Source organism: Uncinocarpus reesii, genomic scaffold, assembly GCF_000003515.1.
Source record: "Uncinocarpus reesii 1704 scaffold_2 genomic scaffold, whole genome shotgun sequence".
NCBI classification, from domain to species: domain Eukaryota; kingdom Fungi; phylum Ascomycota; class Eurotiomycetes; order Onygenales; family Onygenaceae; genus Uncinocarpus; species Uncinocarpus reesii.
In genome coordinates this window covers 4,253,032-4,268,356 of record NW_003052499.1, presented here as the reverse complement: position 1 = coordinate 4,268,356, position 15,325 = coordinate 4,253,032, and the positions used below count along the sequence as shown (strand labels likewise).

Below are 15,325 nucleotides of genomic sequence, written 5' to 3'. Positions count from 1 at the left end.
AATGGCGGCGCTCTATTTCGCTTTCATTTTGCGCAACAGTTGCAAGGTAGTCAACGCTCGACGCTGACGGGGCTTGTGCATTGGCATCAGGAGGAGCGTTGGTAATTGATGGATTTCGTTGTGGAGGATTGGAACCTGTGACACTATACCAAGCATGTCTCTTATTCTGACCATCAAGATTGGTAGGTCCCAAAACGGTGTGTGATTCTGACGATGTGATGGTCGGTAAAGCCTGAGTTGTAACCCCGGACACAACAGATTCAGCTGAAAGTGGCTCTTTCCGTACAATATTGCAGGCCAAGGTCGCGACACACCTGCTCCACCCGCGGTTTGAGCTTCTGGACGTGGTTAGTGGAGTGATTCCCTTTGCCGACGATTCTGCGATTTCAGAATACCGAAAGTGTCAGCTATGGTCCCGGCTGGGGTCGGAGGCTAGATAAAATGTATTCGGTGACGTACACGTGAAGGTGCGTCTGCCCGTGGGCCCTGGCATATTTTATCCGTTCTTCCAGGATATCCTCCGCCTCCTCGACAAACTGGCCGTGCAGATCGATCGTGTCATCCGGCACCCGTCCGTTGGCGTTGTTCTCGCGGAATATGAACTGGGACGCCTGCCGGTTGTATTCTTCCATCCGGCGGCCGTGTTCCTTGCCCTGTTCGGAGAGCTGTTTGGCGCCCGCGCCGTCGCCGGCGGCGTAGGCTTGTTGGGACTATGGGAGCGTTGGTCTTTTTTCAGTATTATCCAGCAAGCAGGAATGAATGTTGGGCGTGGGAAAAGGAGCTGGTCTGGAGGGGGTTTCACGAACGCGTTCAAAGCATGATCCGCGCTTTGTTGCTTCTTGTCTGGCGAGGTCGCGGAGACGATCGTATTCGGCCTCAGCGTCGCGGTTTTGCTCATGATTGAAGGCTGGGGGAATTGAATGCAATTTGTTAGCAATGTGCAGCCTGTGGTTCTCTGCGGTTTACTCACCCCGTGGGCCAAGATATGACATTGCATGCGACATGTTGAAGAAAGAGGAGAATAAAATATCCAAATTGAAGACTCTACACAATGGCCTGTAGTAGGATCTGGGGTTGACAGTTAATCGATGTCAAGCCATCTTTGACGTTTATCCGCCCGGCGTGTTTCGATGGGCGAAGATGTCAAGCAACTGGAACGAGGTTAACTAGCTCCAGGTGCCCGTTTTCTTCGCAACAACAACTCATTCTGAGTGATGCGCTTCGTTGTTCTTGTGCCATAAGGGCATCCCTGGATTTTACCCTGCAATGCCTGGAGATACGCTTTACGACACTTATTAATTACTCAACCTGTCAAAGACTGTCCGTCATTCGGAGAGTCGACCGCAGTTTGAGCCAGTCGTCCCGATCTCGGCCAGGCTCCGGATCAACAGGTCAATTATGAAGCGCGCCGCTCATGGTCAATTTACGGGAGAATAGCAACATTTGGACCTCCATCATGGCTTAATCCCGCTCTTGGCCAGGCTTGAGGCGTCGGTCCTTCGGCCTTGGATGCTGCTTGATTGGCTCCAAAGAAGCGAGCACGCCAAAAGGGGGTTGAAATCGTGAAGCAATTCCAACAGGCCTTATGTGCCACGTTTATAGCGGCCAGCCACAAGGCTACAGGATCGATTCAACAACCCCAGCTTTGTCCGTTTCTCCAAGATGCCTCTTCGGGACATCCATTCAACCTCTCGAGTCGCCATACTCGCCGGTGACCGCTTACCAGGACAACAGTGTTTGAGGAAGCACGGCACAAATGGGAACTATTGATGCGCGGGCGGGAACGTCAGATGTCGTCCACCTTGGCTTCTGGGTGGATTATGACGGCAACTCAATCAGCAAATATCGGCTGACTTTGAAAACAAATCTCGCCTTGATCCTGTTGGCTGCCCTTACAGTTCTGGTCACCCTCTGTGCCAGCCGCAGCTGGAAGCTCTGGTCGTCGGCAGCGCACTATGCCCTTGAACGCAGCCACCGTAAACCCTCTTCGATATCATCCATCAGACAACAGCAGGTTATTCTGCGAAACTCAGAGACCGCTGGCGGTAGTTTGTTTGCTCTCCTAGGACTAGCGATAACAAAACGCCCTCTCCGCAGTCCAGGATGGGTCAGTCAGCTTTCCCTGGTCTTCTTGTCCCTTGGCCATTGGATAGTTTTCGTCGCGCTCGGAATCCTCACATCGCAGATCGTCACGGGCAGGACCGTGAGGGCAATCCGAACAGACCACTGTGGAGACTGGCTGCCAAAGGCGATGCCCTCATTAGATGCATCATTGGCAGAACAGCAGGAAGCCTTTGCCACACTGAATGAACTCGCGCTGAACTCAACTCTAGAAGCGGACGATTATGTCCGGCGTTGCTATGGTTCAACCTCGTACGCCACATCAGAATGCACTCAGTTGTCGAAGCGGTATCTTTCCCATCAGATCGAAGACACGGAATGCGTATTTTCAAAGGAGGTCTGTTCCGAAGTCAACGGGACCGCAGTAGCCTTCGACTCTGGGAACGTCTCATTTGCTGACCTCGGATTGAATTCGGCGTTGTCTGACCGGCTTTTCTTTCGCCGTCGGTCCGTTTGCTCACCACTTCCCTGGCGACCATTCATGTACACCCAGGACCAGGCGCTACTGTCCCTTCAAAGCTACGGCGCGAATGTTATTGAGGACCCGAAAGAAATCCAGGCATTCTCCCATGTCAAATTGGATGAATTCAGGAATTGGACCACTCATTTTCGCAGCACCCTCTCCGAAACATACGGGCTCTACACCGAACTGGCAATGAATGGCACTAGAACCTCCCCGCTCATTCGACCACAAACACAGTCTATGCAGGTGTCAGTGATCACGGTGATGGGCGAAATCATTTCGTACCATTCACCCTTCTCCGACCCATTCTTCAATTTTCAAAGCCGAATAGATGGAGTAGATGCACTAGGGAGGGAGTTTATATTCTACAGGATCGGGCCACCGATCAACAGTGTGGCCTGCCAGGAAATGGTGATGTATTGCAGCGAGTATACCAATTTCTGCACACAATGGGAGGGCGTCTATTTCGGGAGCCATGGCAATATCTATGCGAGCTTGGTCGGCGATCATGCGAATGACACGACGGTTGAGACTGCATTCACCGCTGTTGGTATGGCACTATTCCACTCAACCATTTACAGCTCAATTAGCGATCGCGGAAACTCCGCATTGCTGGCCACACGCTTTGTCGCAAATCAGAGACAACTTCGCCTGGTGCCGGGGCAGTGGAAGATCGAGATCGAGCGCTGGTTCCAGGTCGCGCTTGCTCGCGTTCAGTTAGTGATGTTACGATACGTGAAGACTCCAGGCCTGGACCGGACACGCGTTGAGAATATGTGGGATTTGATCCCGGTAGTAAAGGGCGTGTGTTCGATTGTCAAATTCAACTCCGCCGAGCACACCACACTCAGCACCCTCGGAGTTTTCATCATCGTGGCATTCAGCTTATTGCTGACCATCTTGAGTATGTGGGACATGGCCCTGCCAATTATACCCAAAAGGCTCCTGACTGCCTGGAACCGGGATCAAGCTCTCGAGCTCCTTGACGCTTTGAATAAATCGGTGAGTGGTGATAATCTTTGCCCCCCTTTTTTTCAGCTGACAATCTTTGCACAAGCTAACTTCCCCATGCCCCAGGACACGAACCATGGCCTTGATCAGGAAGGAAACGGCATCGCCACGGAGGACAAAAGGCCACACGACCTGGAAGGAAATGCAACCACAAATCTCCTGTCCCCCTCTGAATCCGTCCAGTCCAAGCTGTCAGCACGCAAGCCAGTTGAGGGCGAAAACATTAATTGAAGCAAAGGGGGAGTCAGCGTACGAAATGGCATGAGCTGTAATATTTAATTTGATATCCAAGTCGTCATTTCCTCTTTTTGGGTGGATTCCTCTCACACTCTTGGCGGCGACGTTTGATTGGCCACTGTTTCCCTTATTGCGGGTCAAGTGACGTAATTCTCCGACTCCTCGCCAAGATCTATAGCGTCCGCTTTTAGTGGGTCGTTTTGAATATTCCGCGAATCACGTCATGAGAGCTGTGGAGAGAGACCCCCAATCATCACGCAGAAAGAACCACGTAATTTATGATTGGTTAAAGTGGGTCAATACTAGTTTTGCACTGTTTGCTTCCCATGGTAATCGGAGGGGGAGATTGCGTGATATCAGTGCCCATCCGTTCTTTCAATCAGACATCCCATTCCTGAAGCACTGAGTCATAGGGAAAACAGAGCGCATATCAAGTATTGAGGATTTATCAGAGCCTCTCTTCCATTCCTCGCGAACATCCCACCAATTTCACAAGACAAAAGATACAAAGCAAGCAGCAGATGGCTCCGACGACCACAAGCACAAAAGCCCTCGCCCTCTCGGACCTCCTCCCGCTTCCCAATTCATCCGTCAAAATCCCCCGTCTCGGCTTCGGCGTTTACAAGTCCCCAACGCACGTCTGCGAGAAGTCTTGCCTGGTTGCCTTCCAGGCTGGATACCGGCACATCGACACCGCTCAATTCTATGGCAATGAGGCGGAGGTCGGGGAGGCCATTCGCAACTCCGGTTTAGACAGAAAAGATATTTTTGTGACCACAAAGATAATAGCGCCAGCTGGGTCTCCAGAGGAAACATATGAGAAAGTCTTGGAGAGTGTAAGAAAGATTGGCGGGCAAGACGGATATGTTGATCTATTTTTGATCCATTCTCCCAGCGCCGGTGCAGCCAAAAGGAAGCAAATGTGGCTTGCCCTTGAGAGACTGCTGGAAGAAGGAAAGACGCGAAGCATTGGTGTCAGCAATTATGGCGTGAAACATATCGAAGAAATGAAAGCATATGCGAAAACATGGCCACCCCATGTCAATCAAATAGAAGTGAGTAGCCAGCCACCAGATTTTAGCTACTTGGATCTCACGTTGACTGGTGATGTCGAAGCTCCATCCATGGTGCCAGCAGAAAAAGGCTGATGCTTATTGCAAACAACACGGTATCGTTGTCCAAGCGTACTCGCCCATCGTCCGAAACTATAAAGCGAATGAACCGACCTTGGTAGGATTAGCCCAGAAATATGGCAAGACAACTGCCCAGATTCTCCTGAGGTATGCGTTACAGAAAGACTGGGTTCCTCTCCCCAAGAGCGACACCCCAGAGAATATCAAGGCCAACGCCGATTTGTATGATTTCGCGCTCGCCGAGGAGGACATGGCAACTCTTAATGCTTTGGACGAGGGCGCCGATGGAGCTATCGTGCAAGCTGTCGAAAATGAATAGAATGCGGCCAAGACCATAATTCTGGGAGGCTCCGGCCCAACCCAACAGCGTTGGAATTCAGTGTTTGGGAAGCAAAATTTCAATCTCGTCTTTCCATCAAGTACCAATTGATAGATTGGAGGGTCGACCGTGACGGATTCACGTCATGCTTTGACGATACTATCCAGGCCAGCCGTCGACGAATGAATTGTTTATTTACGGGTTCGTCGCGTTGGCGCGGTGTGTAAGATCCTGGACGTTTGTAAGCTAGGGCTGTTAAATAGGAGATTTGCTGGTAAAAGAAAGCTTACCATCGTCATTGAAGAATGAGCATAGTATCATGAGAGCTGTTCCAACAGAGAGATCCTTTCCTGTGTCGCAGGCTACTAGTAGGGACTGAGACGAGTCTTTATTCAGGTGATTGGGTATAAATTCCTCAACCCTGTCCAACACCTTTCGGAGGTTGCGACTCCCGAGTTTCCCCGTCCCGCAGCCCAAATTCAATCTTGTACCCTGCGAGGAGTCAGGGTCTCCGTGGCAATCGATGATCAAGTCAAAAGAAATGGCGGGGTCGTTCAGTGACTCGCTTTTTCCAATGAAGACGTTCTTGGTTGGTGAGATCACTGTCGCTTGCTCAGTAGAAACAGCTTGACGTTGCTTCTGAAGCAGGCCTTCAATCAAGCCAGGCAGGCTTTCCTCGCCTGTACTAAGCAGAATGTCCTTCTCCTTCCAGAATATATCCGGGGTAAGGCCGTATGCCCACCCTTCGCTGTCATCGCCTGCACCTTGGATGTACCCGCCTTCTGACATTTCGGCGCCTCGAACGCGTTTCGATGCGGAACACAAAACTATGAGGTGATACTCCATATCATTTGTGCATTCAGGGAGGGGATATTCCCTTGTTGCCCACTCCAACCGAACAGGTTTTCCCATTCTACGTTTCAATGCCTCTAGATCCAAACCCAAACCCTAGATGGCGGGTTAGATTCACTGTAGGACTTTGGAAATATGGCATGCTCACTTTGAAGGCAGCCACAAATCCATCAATTCGACTTTGGATTTGCGACTTCTCAGACGCACCCAGAAGCCTTGGTGGGAATTGGACATGATGGCTCGCAGGTTTCTCGGGAAACAAGGACTTGTTCATGACGGCACTCCAAATAGGAACCGTTTTCGAGAGAGCATCGGGCATCGCTAGAAGACCGGTCAACAGCCATATCATTTAAATGGGGAGAGCAGCCCTTTTTTACCCTTCCCTCTTCTTGTCGAATCGACGATGATGCATCTGGTCCGCATTCAGCTTTCGTGATAACATATGTTTTCAGGATACGGATCGCATACCCTGTGTACTGATTGATAATATCGAGTATTTGTAGATTAAGCCGACGGAGACTGAAATCCCATTGGCCAGCATGTCCATCAGTGCTTTTGAAATATGCGCTTCCTCCTTTTTTCGCGGGCGGAATATACCAGCTCCCGCAGCGTTCATTCGCCACTAATGGCAGCTGATAATGCTCAGAGACTCCCTGGACAAACTGGGCATCACTCTCCACCGACCTCAGCCTATTGGTTATAGATAAAGTTGACCTTTTCAGATCTGAGAGGATGTGTGACAGATTCTGGGATTGCGACGGGAACTCAATTTCGGAGAGGGAGATCGGGTACAAAGTCGATCCGGCCATCCTCGCTCGAGGCCCGACACGCCCAGACGGAATACCTTGTTGGCCGCTTTTGATGCGAATGGCGATTGACACCTGTCTTAACACGTGTTTAGACTCTGCGCGCAGGCATCACCAGACACTGCCAGCGCAGTCCGTGCAGATGCGTGAGAGAGGATACCGCTGCATGCGTCTAAAGTGCTTGCCTGAGCCAGATGAAGAGAATGGACAGACGCAGACACTGGCGTTCGCCGGCTAGCTACCCCGCTAGTTGTGCTGTGGTCGTCAAAACGGGTGTTTGGTGAAGCTCGACGGTTCATGATTGCCACCAAAGATTTTAGCTGCGACTCCAAATTCCGCCAAGGTCGAAGAGGGGTGGCCGCTAGTCCGTTAGGGAGTGGCTTTGGGCGTTACGGGGCTGGCCTTGACACCGTGGATCCCCGAGCCAGCCAATGCGACTCGCCGCGGTGGGCACCGATGACGGGGGGGGCGCAACCAAGGCGTTGACGCTGCATCCCTGTGTCGACGGTGATCAACTGCGTTCCCGCAGCGGGAGCAGACCACGCCTGCTCTCAGGATCGCGGTGCGTGGTGCGGCGCTGCAAGACTGCCCGGCAACTGATTATTAGTTGGCTAACTAGTTAATTAGTTGATGCCCCTCCCCCTCCATCTGAGGCGCCACCTGCCCCTCCATGCACCGGAACTTTCCCTGGGTTTCTTTGTTTATTTCTTCGAATTCGATCTCAACCCTGACTCTGGTTGAAATATCCCTCAATTCGCCCTTCGCTTCGCCTCTCTCTCGTCTTGCATCGTCTCATTCTCTCCATTGCTGCTTTTCCAAAGCTCACACTCACTCTTTGCCTTCGTTCCATCAGTCTCCTCCCCAGAACTAGAAGCTAAGAACCAACCGTCCTGCTAAACGTTTCCACCATGCCGAAGGTTTGTTCTCCATCTGCTCCATCTGATCGTCAAAGAGTCCTACGATTCTACGTTGTGCTCCTAGAGAATCCCAGCTAGGGAGCGAGATGGTGTGGAGGCTATATTGTGGGCTCCTGAAGCTGATGCAGTGCTTTCTGCTAGATCACCGAGATTCTCTTCGATTGCGACAATACTCTTGTCCTCTCCGAGGAATTGGCCTTTGAAGCATGTGCCGATATTGCAAATGAAATCCTCGAGAAGAACAAGATCGACCATCGCTACACTGGCGATCAGCTCATCGTCGACTTCGTTGGTCAGAACTTCCGTGGAATGATGGTTTCCCTCCAGGCCAAGTTCAACTTCGCTTTGAGCCCAGAGGAACTTGAAAGCTACGTGAAGGAGGAGGAAGACCGTGTCATCGCCAAGCTCGTCGCCAAAGCCAAACCCTGCGTTGGAGCCACCGAAGAACTCGAAAAGCTCGCAAAGTCCGGCAAGTACGGCCTTGCCGTGGTCTCCTCCTCGGCGCTTCGCCGCGTCAGAGCCTCCATCCAGAAGGTCGACCAGGAGAGATTCTTCCACAAGGACCATGTGTTCAGCGCTGCTACCTCTCTTGAGAAGCCAACCACCAAGCCAGACCCAGCAATCTACCTGCACGCCCTCAAAGTACTCAAGAAGGAAGCCACTGAATGCGTTGCCATTGAGGACAGCAAGAGCGGTGCACTGAGTGCCATTCGTGCTGGAATCCCCGTCATCGCCTACGTCGGAAGCTATAACGGTACCACCAAGCAGACTGAGATGGCCAAGGTTCTCCTTGACTTGGGCTGCAAGGTCGTCATGAAGGACTGGGCTGAATTCGAGAACTGCATGGCTCAGATCGAGGCTGCTTAATCAATGGGCAACAGAATTGGGACGCTTCGTTGAGTACGACCCCTACTCTCTTGTCTTCTCACGAATATGAAACGGATATCAAAGAAAAAAAAGAGTTACGAAACGAGCCCCCTCGATACAAATGTTATGGGATACGATGGTTCTTAGCGTGTTCTCTACGTCGAATCTTGTTTTTTTCAAATCCATTCGACACTCGTACTCGCAGCATTCAATTGGGGAGAGGGAGGCGTACAGGAATGGAAATTCAGTTTACTGGCATTAGACAGCAAGCATAGCTAGTCACTTAAAAATTGAAACATAGATACCTTATCTAATTACTAGTCCAACTACTCGTTCGCAATACGGACTGTAGTCTACCTAACTGGGGAATAGGAACAATGCCACTTGAGCACGTCCTAGTTTGGGACACGATTGTAGAATCTGTGTGGCAGATGTGAACGGTGTGCTGCTGTCATCCAACAACTAAGATTTTCTACCGCCCATTCCCAGTAAAATCCAATCTTAGTATTCAAGTATCCAGGAGGTTGAACCGGTCGAGCGCGATCATAATGATATTGCGGCAAAGGTTTATATAAGGAGCACGGGTACGGAGTAGCTGACTAGTTAACTCAACTCCAGACTTCAGAGTTTCATGAACCGCAAACTATCCGGCCACCTCACTTGATGAGCCGGCAATCCACGGTGTTGATATATTATGTTTGAGCTACACTGATGCCATAATAATAGCAAATTAACATGCAGATGCAAGATGCTTTTATCGCCAAGCCCCAAACGCCGTCGATCTCGCTTCCTCTATCAACTATATATACCCGGGAACCACAGCCATCGCGATCAAGATGCATGAGAGTACAAGAACCGAGTGGGGTGTCAACGACGGTGACGCAGCTGAGGTCGTAGTCGGGCCCGCGCGACCACTAGCTTGCCTATTGAATGTGTGAGTTTCTGCAAAATCTCCTAGTCAATTGACAAGTCAACGTACGATGTAGCCTCAGCGCCTTCGAAAGATGTGACTGTTTGGCTCAGAAACCTGACTGTCGGCTCAGCTACCAGAGGAAGCGGGTATTTCGAGATTGAGCATTCTTGAAAAGCAGCTAGGTCCGAGTATGCTGTCACGTATTGGTTCGCTCCCTCGTCCAACGATGTGAATTTGAAAAGGAGGCCCTTTGGGTCGGGGCCGGCCGTATGTGTCGGTGTCTCCGTTACCGCTGACTGCGGGAAGGACGGGAACGGAACGAATGAAGGTTCCTCAGCAGACATGCATGTCGTTTCTCCGTCTTTCTCAGTTGGCAGCACCCCTTGAAAGGTGTACCCGTCGGCCCAGGACCGGAAGCTGGTTGGAAACGCGCTGGGGAAGTGTGTTAGCTGAAGCAATCGAACGCGAGGGCCTTGTACACGGACAGAACGGTGGTCTTCGTTGACCCTTGCTGACTGTATGTGACAGTCGCCACCTGTGTTCCGTCTTCGTTGGTGGGCGGAAGGGTATAACCGCTCGGGAGATCGTTATATATCGTGCTGGTTCTCGTTGTGCCCGCCACCGTATTGACGATTTTTACTACCGTCGCAGCCACGATCGTGCTAGAGAACATATGAGGGTACCATTTGTAGTGGTATACGGCTTTGACTCCGACTTTGCAAGCTGCCGTGCATTGATCGAGCTGCTGGCGCGCTACGATTCTTTCAGACAAACTTATATCGGCTGCGAAACGTCAGTCACTCAAGTCCCAAAAGTATCTCGGTTACTTGACTTTTTACCTTTGCGTGAAATCGCACCGACGATAAAGCTAGCATAGAGAACGAGGCGAAACATTTTGAATCAGGACAGAGATGCTCCGTGCTTTTACTGCTCATCCAGATTCAACCGCGACGGGAACGAGAGAGCAATATATTCAACGACCTTCCAGCCGTCGCGTAAGGCTAGTGGCGAGCCCCTTGCCCATGAAAAGCAATTTCCTTTGCATATATCCTAACTAAATAACTACTAGTTCATTATGAAGTGGCCCCCAATTTGCAGCTCTTCAGCCTGATGGTTCCTGTCTGGAAGAAAACGCATGCAGATCTCGGCCTTGACCCCAAACCATCAAAAGATCCTTGCATGACCCGAAAACCCACTGAGCTTGAGCTCCAGAGAAACAGGCTGTTCACAGGCCAGATATTTTTATCCTGCAACCCATTGGCCTAGTTATTTCACCACTGCAGGTGCGGCGCCCCAGCCAAAGACCTTCTCTTCACATCCATTCGTCTGGAATAGAATCGAGGACTTCTTTTCATACGAAGCATCAAATTGAAGGGTGCAGCTCCCACCCAATGACCGTCTTCCAAGGCACGCACGGACTCGGTACCGCCGGGGCTTTGGACAACGGTCACAGCGCCACGCAATTGGCGCAAGGCTGGAACGAAACAGTTATTATGCGAGGCACTTTCTGGCGGATGTTGTGCGATGTAGCTCTTCATCTGAGCCTGCAGCGGGTTGGCAGAGAGATTTGATGAACCCTTTTCCCGTTTGACGGCCGCGCATGATGATTGCTATCAGAAGCCATATAACCGCTTCAAAGTTCTTCTCTAAATAGTCTCTACATTACAGAGACGATGGCGAATTACGAACTCATGAACGCAGATGCCAATGCCCTAAAGCCCGTTTCCAGCCAGGGCGCAAACTTCCGAAAACAAGTACAAACTCATACGCGCTCGAACTCCAAATCATTTTCAAAATCTCCTCTCCCTCTTCTACTGCTCTCTGGACTCGCAACTACCGCTCTTCTTCTCTCTACTGCTTGGATCTCTCAAGCCAAGTTCTCCACGAGCTCGACGCTCACGCTTCTTCGATTCTCACAAGGACTTTTGTCTACATGCGCTACACTTGCGCTTGCAAAAGTATTTGAAATACTTCAATGGGCGCTTACGGGAAGGGATGATGGCCTCCATATTCTCACTTTGCTTGGATTGTCTCCCACTACTGGAAACTGGGGGTCGATAAAAATAATCTTTGCAAAGGAGGCAAGGGTCGCAGATAGGCTATGGCCTTTGTTAAGGTGCGCTCTCTTCTTAGCTCTGACAACTTTTCAGCTAACCATAGCGGCCAACTTAAGACTTTCACTCACGGTCGCCGTTTTATTGTCGGGTGTCCTTCTTTTTGGTAAGCAACTGCGAATAAACCTGTCAAAGTCCAATGGCTGATGCTCAAGGCAGCAAACACGTTACTTGTCACCGGCTATGACGCCGTATATACATACGATGTGACTGCCGGCGTTGGCCAGTTCAATGGCTCATTCGTCACCCCTTATATCCAAAAGCTCCAGAATCTCTCCCCAGAGTATCCATATCGAGTCGTGCCATATACAGCTCTGTCCACCGTCTATAGCCTGATTGTCAATCCGATGCATTCGTCGATCAGCCGCCCAATTGCCTGTGACGATGCCGACTGTGATTCATATTTGCTAAGCGGCGGGCTTATTATGACGACTCCGTGGCCTCCTACTAGCCACCCTTCAGATCCTGTAATACAAATATACGACGTGCAGTCAGCCCAAATGGAGTTCAGGCGCAACATAGAGGAAGGAGATGGGTTCGTGGATGGCGATTGCACCGTTTTTGGCGATGAAATTTCGGTCATCGGGATAAGACTGTGTTTGGCAAATAGCCGCAAAAACAGTGGATCAGTGATAGCTGGTAGGTCAGTCCTCATACTTGAAAGGCTGGCATTAATGCCTGTTTAGGTTTATATGTATGTCCGGATGATGCCCAGGGGCCCAAATGCCTTGCAGCCAGCAACCTTCCGAATTTAACCACAACATTCTCCATCTACAGTCGCAAAGCCGATATTGTGGCATCTCGCACAAATTATAGCATTACTTCAATCTCGAATCTTGGAAAACCGATTCGTAACCCTGATATCGACCTTGTTGGCTATAAAGCGGCCCTTGGCTGGCTTTTGGATTATAAAGCTGCGAACATTCCTGCCACATCCTCGATTGCAGAGCATTTCTGGAGCACCCAAGCACAACTTGGCAACGAATACTGGTCTCGCGAATTATACCAAACGTTTCAGAGCATTTTGGCCTTCCCGCTCTGGAAATTCAACCCGAATAACTTCGGCAACACAGAGTTATCAGCGCAAAACATCACTGCTTCTCTACCGCCAGAGTTTCATACAAAAGCCTCCATTGCTTCTCCGTACACGAGAATATTGGTGAACAGATCCATGTTTATTGCCTTTATGGTTTTACAGCTTCTGGTGCTTTCAGTCATCTGGACTGTGATTCTGTGGTTGGCAATTACACATCCGATCTTGCCAGAAATCTCTTCTTATCCGCTCTTTGATTTCATGTTCAAAACTAGATATACAGCGCCGTTCGACCCACCTTCAGCGCACGAAACGTCGGACACGTCACTGGAACCGTTGCTGGAAACCGACGACAAAGACATTCTTTCTGTGTTGAACGGGTTGAAACTCTTCTTACAGGGTAAAGGCCCTGGATTGGATTCCGAATGGAGTCCCAGTACCATTTACAGCGTCTTTTTCAGCAATACACTAGAAGCAGAAACATGGGAGAATTAAATGGCTGTTCAGGGGGGGCTGATGTGGTCTATAGAATTTTTCCTCATCTTAGTTAATTAGATCGAATTTTATTGACTAGAGTGTGGAAGGCAGCGATAGCAAAGATGCTTGTGCCGTGAATTAAAGACATAGATAGGACTCGGATCTTACTAGTAAACTTGGAGTAAATACGATGTTTTGTTTATCTTGACTACCACGCCAGGTTCCCACAGTTTTCATCTTCCACTTGCTAACGAGTTCTATCTGTCGCCACAGACAAATTCCATATCGACAAATCTCCAGAATTATAACTAATACCTATCTCTTCGCCGGTATCATGGCCCAAACCAAAGGAAGGGGGATATTACTCTCTACGGAACCACTGGTACGGTGAAGAAAACCTTTTGATTCTTCTTACTCTCTGCCGTCTCTTGAGAACGAATTCTACACTTGGTAGTAGAATCGGAGTTTTCTATTTCAAACGAGCTGCTGCTCCCCCGACGGGCAATATTTGGCCTCAAAAATGTTGAGTTGTTTTCGAGGGCTGATTCACCCCTCCTCCCTCTTCTCCTGGGGAGGGCGTCGGGCGCTTTATAGGACCCCGCAGAAGCACGATGGATTCGTCTTGTAAAATGCACCTATATGGATCCAGAGGGGGTTAAGCGGACGTGGGAAAGCTCAGAGAGACAGGTGCGTTTTATTCCCTGTGTTTTCTTTTGGCATTTTGAAAAGAATAGAAGGGATGGCCGTGGGGGGATTTTATATCCACAACCCTTCATCATGCTTCACTCCGACGATTCAGTATCCAGGTACTCGGATTATTGGAATTTTTTTTTTTCCCTTTTTGGGCAACACTGGCTGACTGTATATCAGTAGACTCGCCCCCTAGGCTGCTCCATTGACGGTGTCGGAATAGTAGCAATCCTACAGACCCCGTCGGGCCCAGAGCTCCTGCTCCAGAAGCAATATCGCCCGCCAATCAACAAGGTCGCCATCGAGGTTCCCGCCGGGCTGATCGATGCGGGTGAAACGCCCGAAGAGTGCGCGGTACGGGAGCTAAAAGAGGAGACGGGCTATATTGGAGTCGCTGAGCAGACGAGTCCGATCATGTGGAATGGTATGTATTGTTTACTCTTGGGTTTGAAAGGTTAGATGCAGTCGGAGACGTGCTTGAACTATTATCAAAAAGAATCCAACGTTAAACGCCCTTTTTTTTTTTATAACTAGATCCTGGCTTTTGCAATACGAATCTCAACATGGTCCATGTGCGTGTGGATATGTCGATTCCGGAAAACCAGAATCCAAAGCCGCATTTGGAAGATAATGAGTTTATTGAGTGTTTTACCGTGCCTCTAAAATCGTTGTTTGCGGAGATACAAAGACTGGAGGCAAAAGGGTATGCGATCGACGCTAGGGTTGGCACGTTGGCGGAGGGGATTGAGATTGCAAAGCGATGGAACTTGGGTGCATGAATCTTATGAATGGAACTGACAGTATAGCCAAATATAGCCGATAGATGAACTGTGTTGTCTTAAAACACTGAGCCTAAGATTACCATTCGCTCCAATTTGAAGACAATTCACGAAAAAGGGGCAGATTAGCCATGGATGGGCGATCAATTTATATCAGTTCATCAGCGATCAAACCTTGGTACAGAGCCCAGGCTGCCAATGTCTTGCCATCTCTAAAGCCCTCTTTCCACAAGTCTTTAAGTGGGACCAACTTGAGTGTAATCTTTTCGCCTTCAATCCTCAGCCCCGTCAACTGGCCCTGCAACTTCTCTATCTCACTCCTCTTCAGGCGCTTCTGGTATAAGAACAGCGGTATGAATTCATCGCTTCCGCCAGGCGACGGATATACACCATTCTGCAGTTCTTCCTTGGTATCGTCTGCTTTCTGGGAATTTTTCTCGACAATATGCGCAGTAAGAGCAGTCATGTCCACGAGTTCGTCTTGTTGAATGGATAGCCCTGTCTCTTCCTGAATTTCCTTTGCCGCACTGCCTGAAAACGTTCCACTATCATCAAGCATGCCGGCGGGAATCTCTGGAAAGCGAGGGATCCAG

At 49.9% G+C, this 15,325-nt stretch overlaps 8 protein-coding genes across 8 annotated transcripts in view; 4 read left to right on the top strand and 4 right to left on the bottom strand.

Moving 5' to 3' along the window:
- Positions 1-407: 407 nt before the first annotated feature.
- UREG_04404 (uncharacterized protein) lies at positions 408-1,004 on the bottom strand (the record flags this gene model as incomplete). Its single annotated transcript, XM_002544841.1, has 3 exons — positions 408-710; positions 807-907; positions 971-1,004. The coding sequence occupies 3 exons, from the start codon at positions 1,002-1,004 to the stop codon at positions 408-410; spliced, it is 438 nt and encodes a 145-aa protein (XP_002544887.1).
- Positions 1,005-1,756: 752 nt separating this feature from the next.
- Positions 1,757-3,826, top strand: UREG_04403 (uncharacterized protein; the record flags this gene model as incomplete). The annotated part of the gene is made up of 2 exons (XM_002544840.1): positions 1,757-3,586; positions 3,662-3,826. 2 exons carry the CDS (start codon positions 1,757-1,759, stop codon positions 3,824-3,826), a joined length of 1,995 nt encoding a protein of 664 aa, XP_002544886.1.
- Positions 3,827-4,353: 527 nt separating this feature from the next.
- Positions 4,354-5,284, top strand: UREG_04402 (uncharacterized protein; the record flags this gene model as incomplete). The annotated part of the gene is made up of 2 exons (XM_002544839.1): positions 4,354-4,887; positions 4,949-5,284. 2 exons carry the CDS (start codon positions 4,354-4,356, stop codon positions 5,282-5,284), a joined length of 870 nt encoding a protein of 289 aa, XP_002544885.1.
- A 255-nt stretch (positions 5,285-5,539) lies between these two features.
- On the bottom strand, positions 5,540-6,455 carry UREG_04401 (uncharacterized protein; the record flags this gene model as incomplete). The annotated part of the gene is made up of 2 exons (XM_002544838.1): positions 5,540-6,232; positions 6,285-6,455. The coding sequence occupies 2 exons, from the start codon at positions 6,453-6,455 to the stop codon at positions 5,540-5,542; spliced, it is 864 nt and encodes a 287-aa protein (XP_002544884.1).
- Positions 6,456-7,850: 1,395 nt separating this feature from the next.
- Positions 7,851-8,726, top strand: UREG_04400 (uncharacterized protein; the record flags this gene model as incomplete). Its single annotated transcript, XM_002544837.1, has 2 exons — positions 7,851-7,859; positions 8,001-8,726. The coding sequence occupies 2 exons, from the start codon at positions 7,851-7,853 to the stop codon at positions 8,724-8,726; spliced, it is 735 nt and encodes a 244-aa protein (XP_002544883.1).
- Positions 8,727-9,525: 799 nt separating this feature from the next.
- UREG_04399 (uncharacterized protein) lies at positions 9,526-10,533 on the bottom strand (the record flags this gene model as incomplete). Its single annotated transcript, XM_002544836.1, has 4 exons — positions 9,526-9,649; positions 9,706-10,071; positions 10,125-10,392; positions 10,479-10,533. The coding sequence occupies 4 exons, from the start codon at positions 10,531-10,533 to the stop codon at positions 9,526-9,528; spliced, it is 813 nt and encodes a 270-aa protein (XP_002544882.1).
- A 497-nt stretch (positions 10,534-11,030) lies between these two features.
- UREG_04398 (uncharacterized protein) lies at positions 11,031-13,281 on the top strand (the record flags this gene model as incomplete). Its single annotated transcript, XM_002544835.1, has 5 exons — positions 11,031-11,158; positions 11,308-11,597; positions 11,800-11,859; positions 11,913-12,396; positions 12,531-13,281. 5 exons carry the CDS (start codon positions 11,031-11,033, stop codon positions 13,279-13,281), a joined length of 1,713 nt encoding a protein of 570 aa, XP_002544881.1.
- Positions 13,282-14,880: 1,599 nt separating this feature from the next.
- UREG_04397 (uncharacterized protein) overlaps positions 14,881-15,325 on the bottom strand; it is a gene marked incomplete at both ends in the record, with an annotated part of 1,032 nt that continues 587 nt past the window's right edge. Inside the window, one exon of the mRNA XM_002544834.1 lies at positions 14,881-15,277. Coding sequence (XP_002544880.1) covers positions 14,881-15,277 — 397 coding nt within the window. The remainder of the gene's footprint in view (positions 15,278-15,325) is intronic.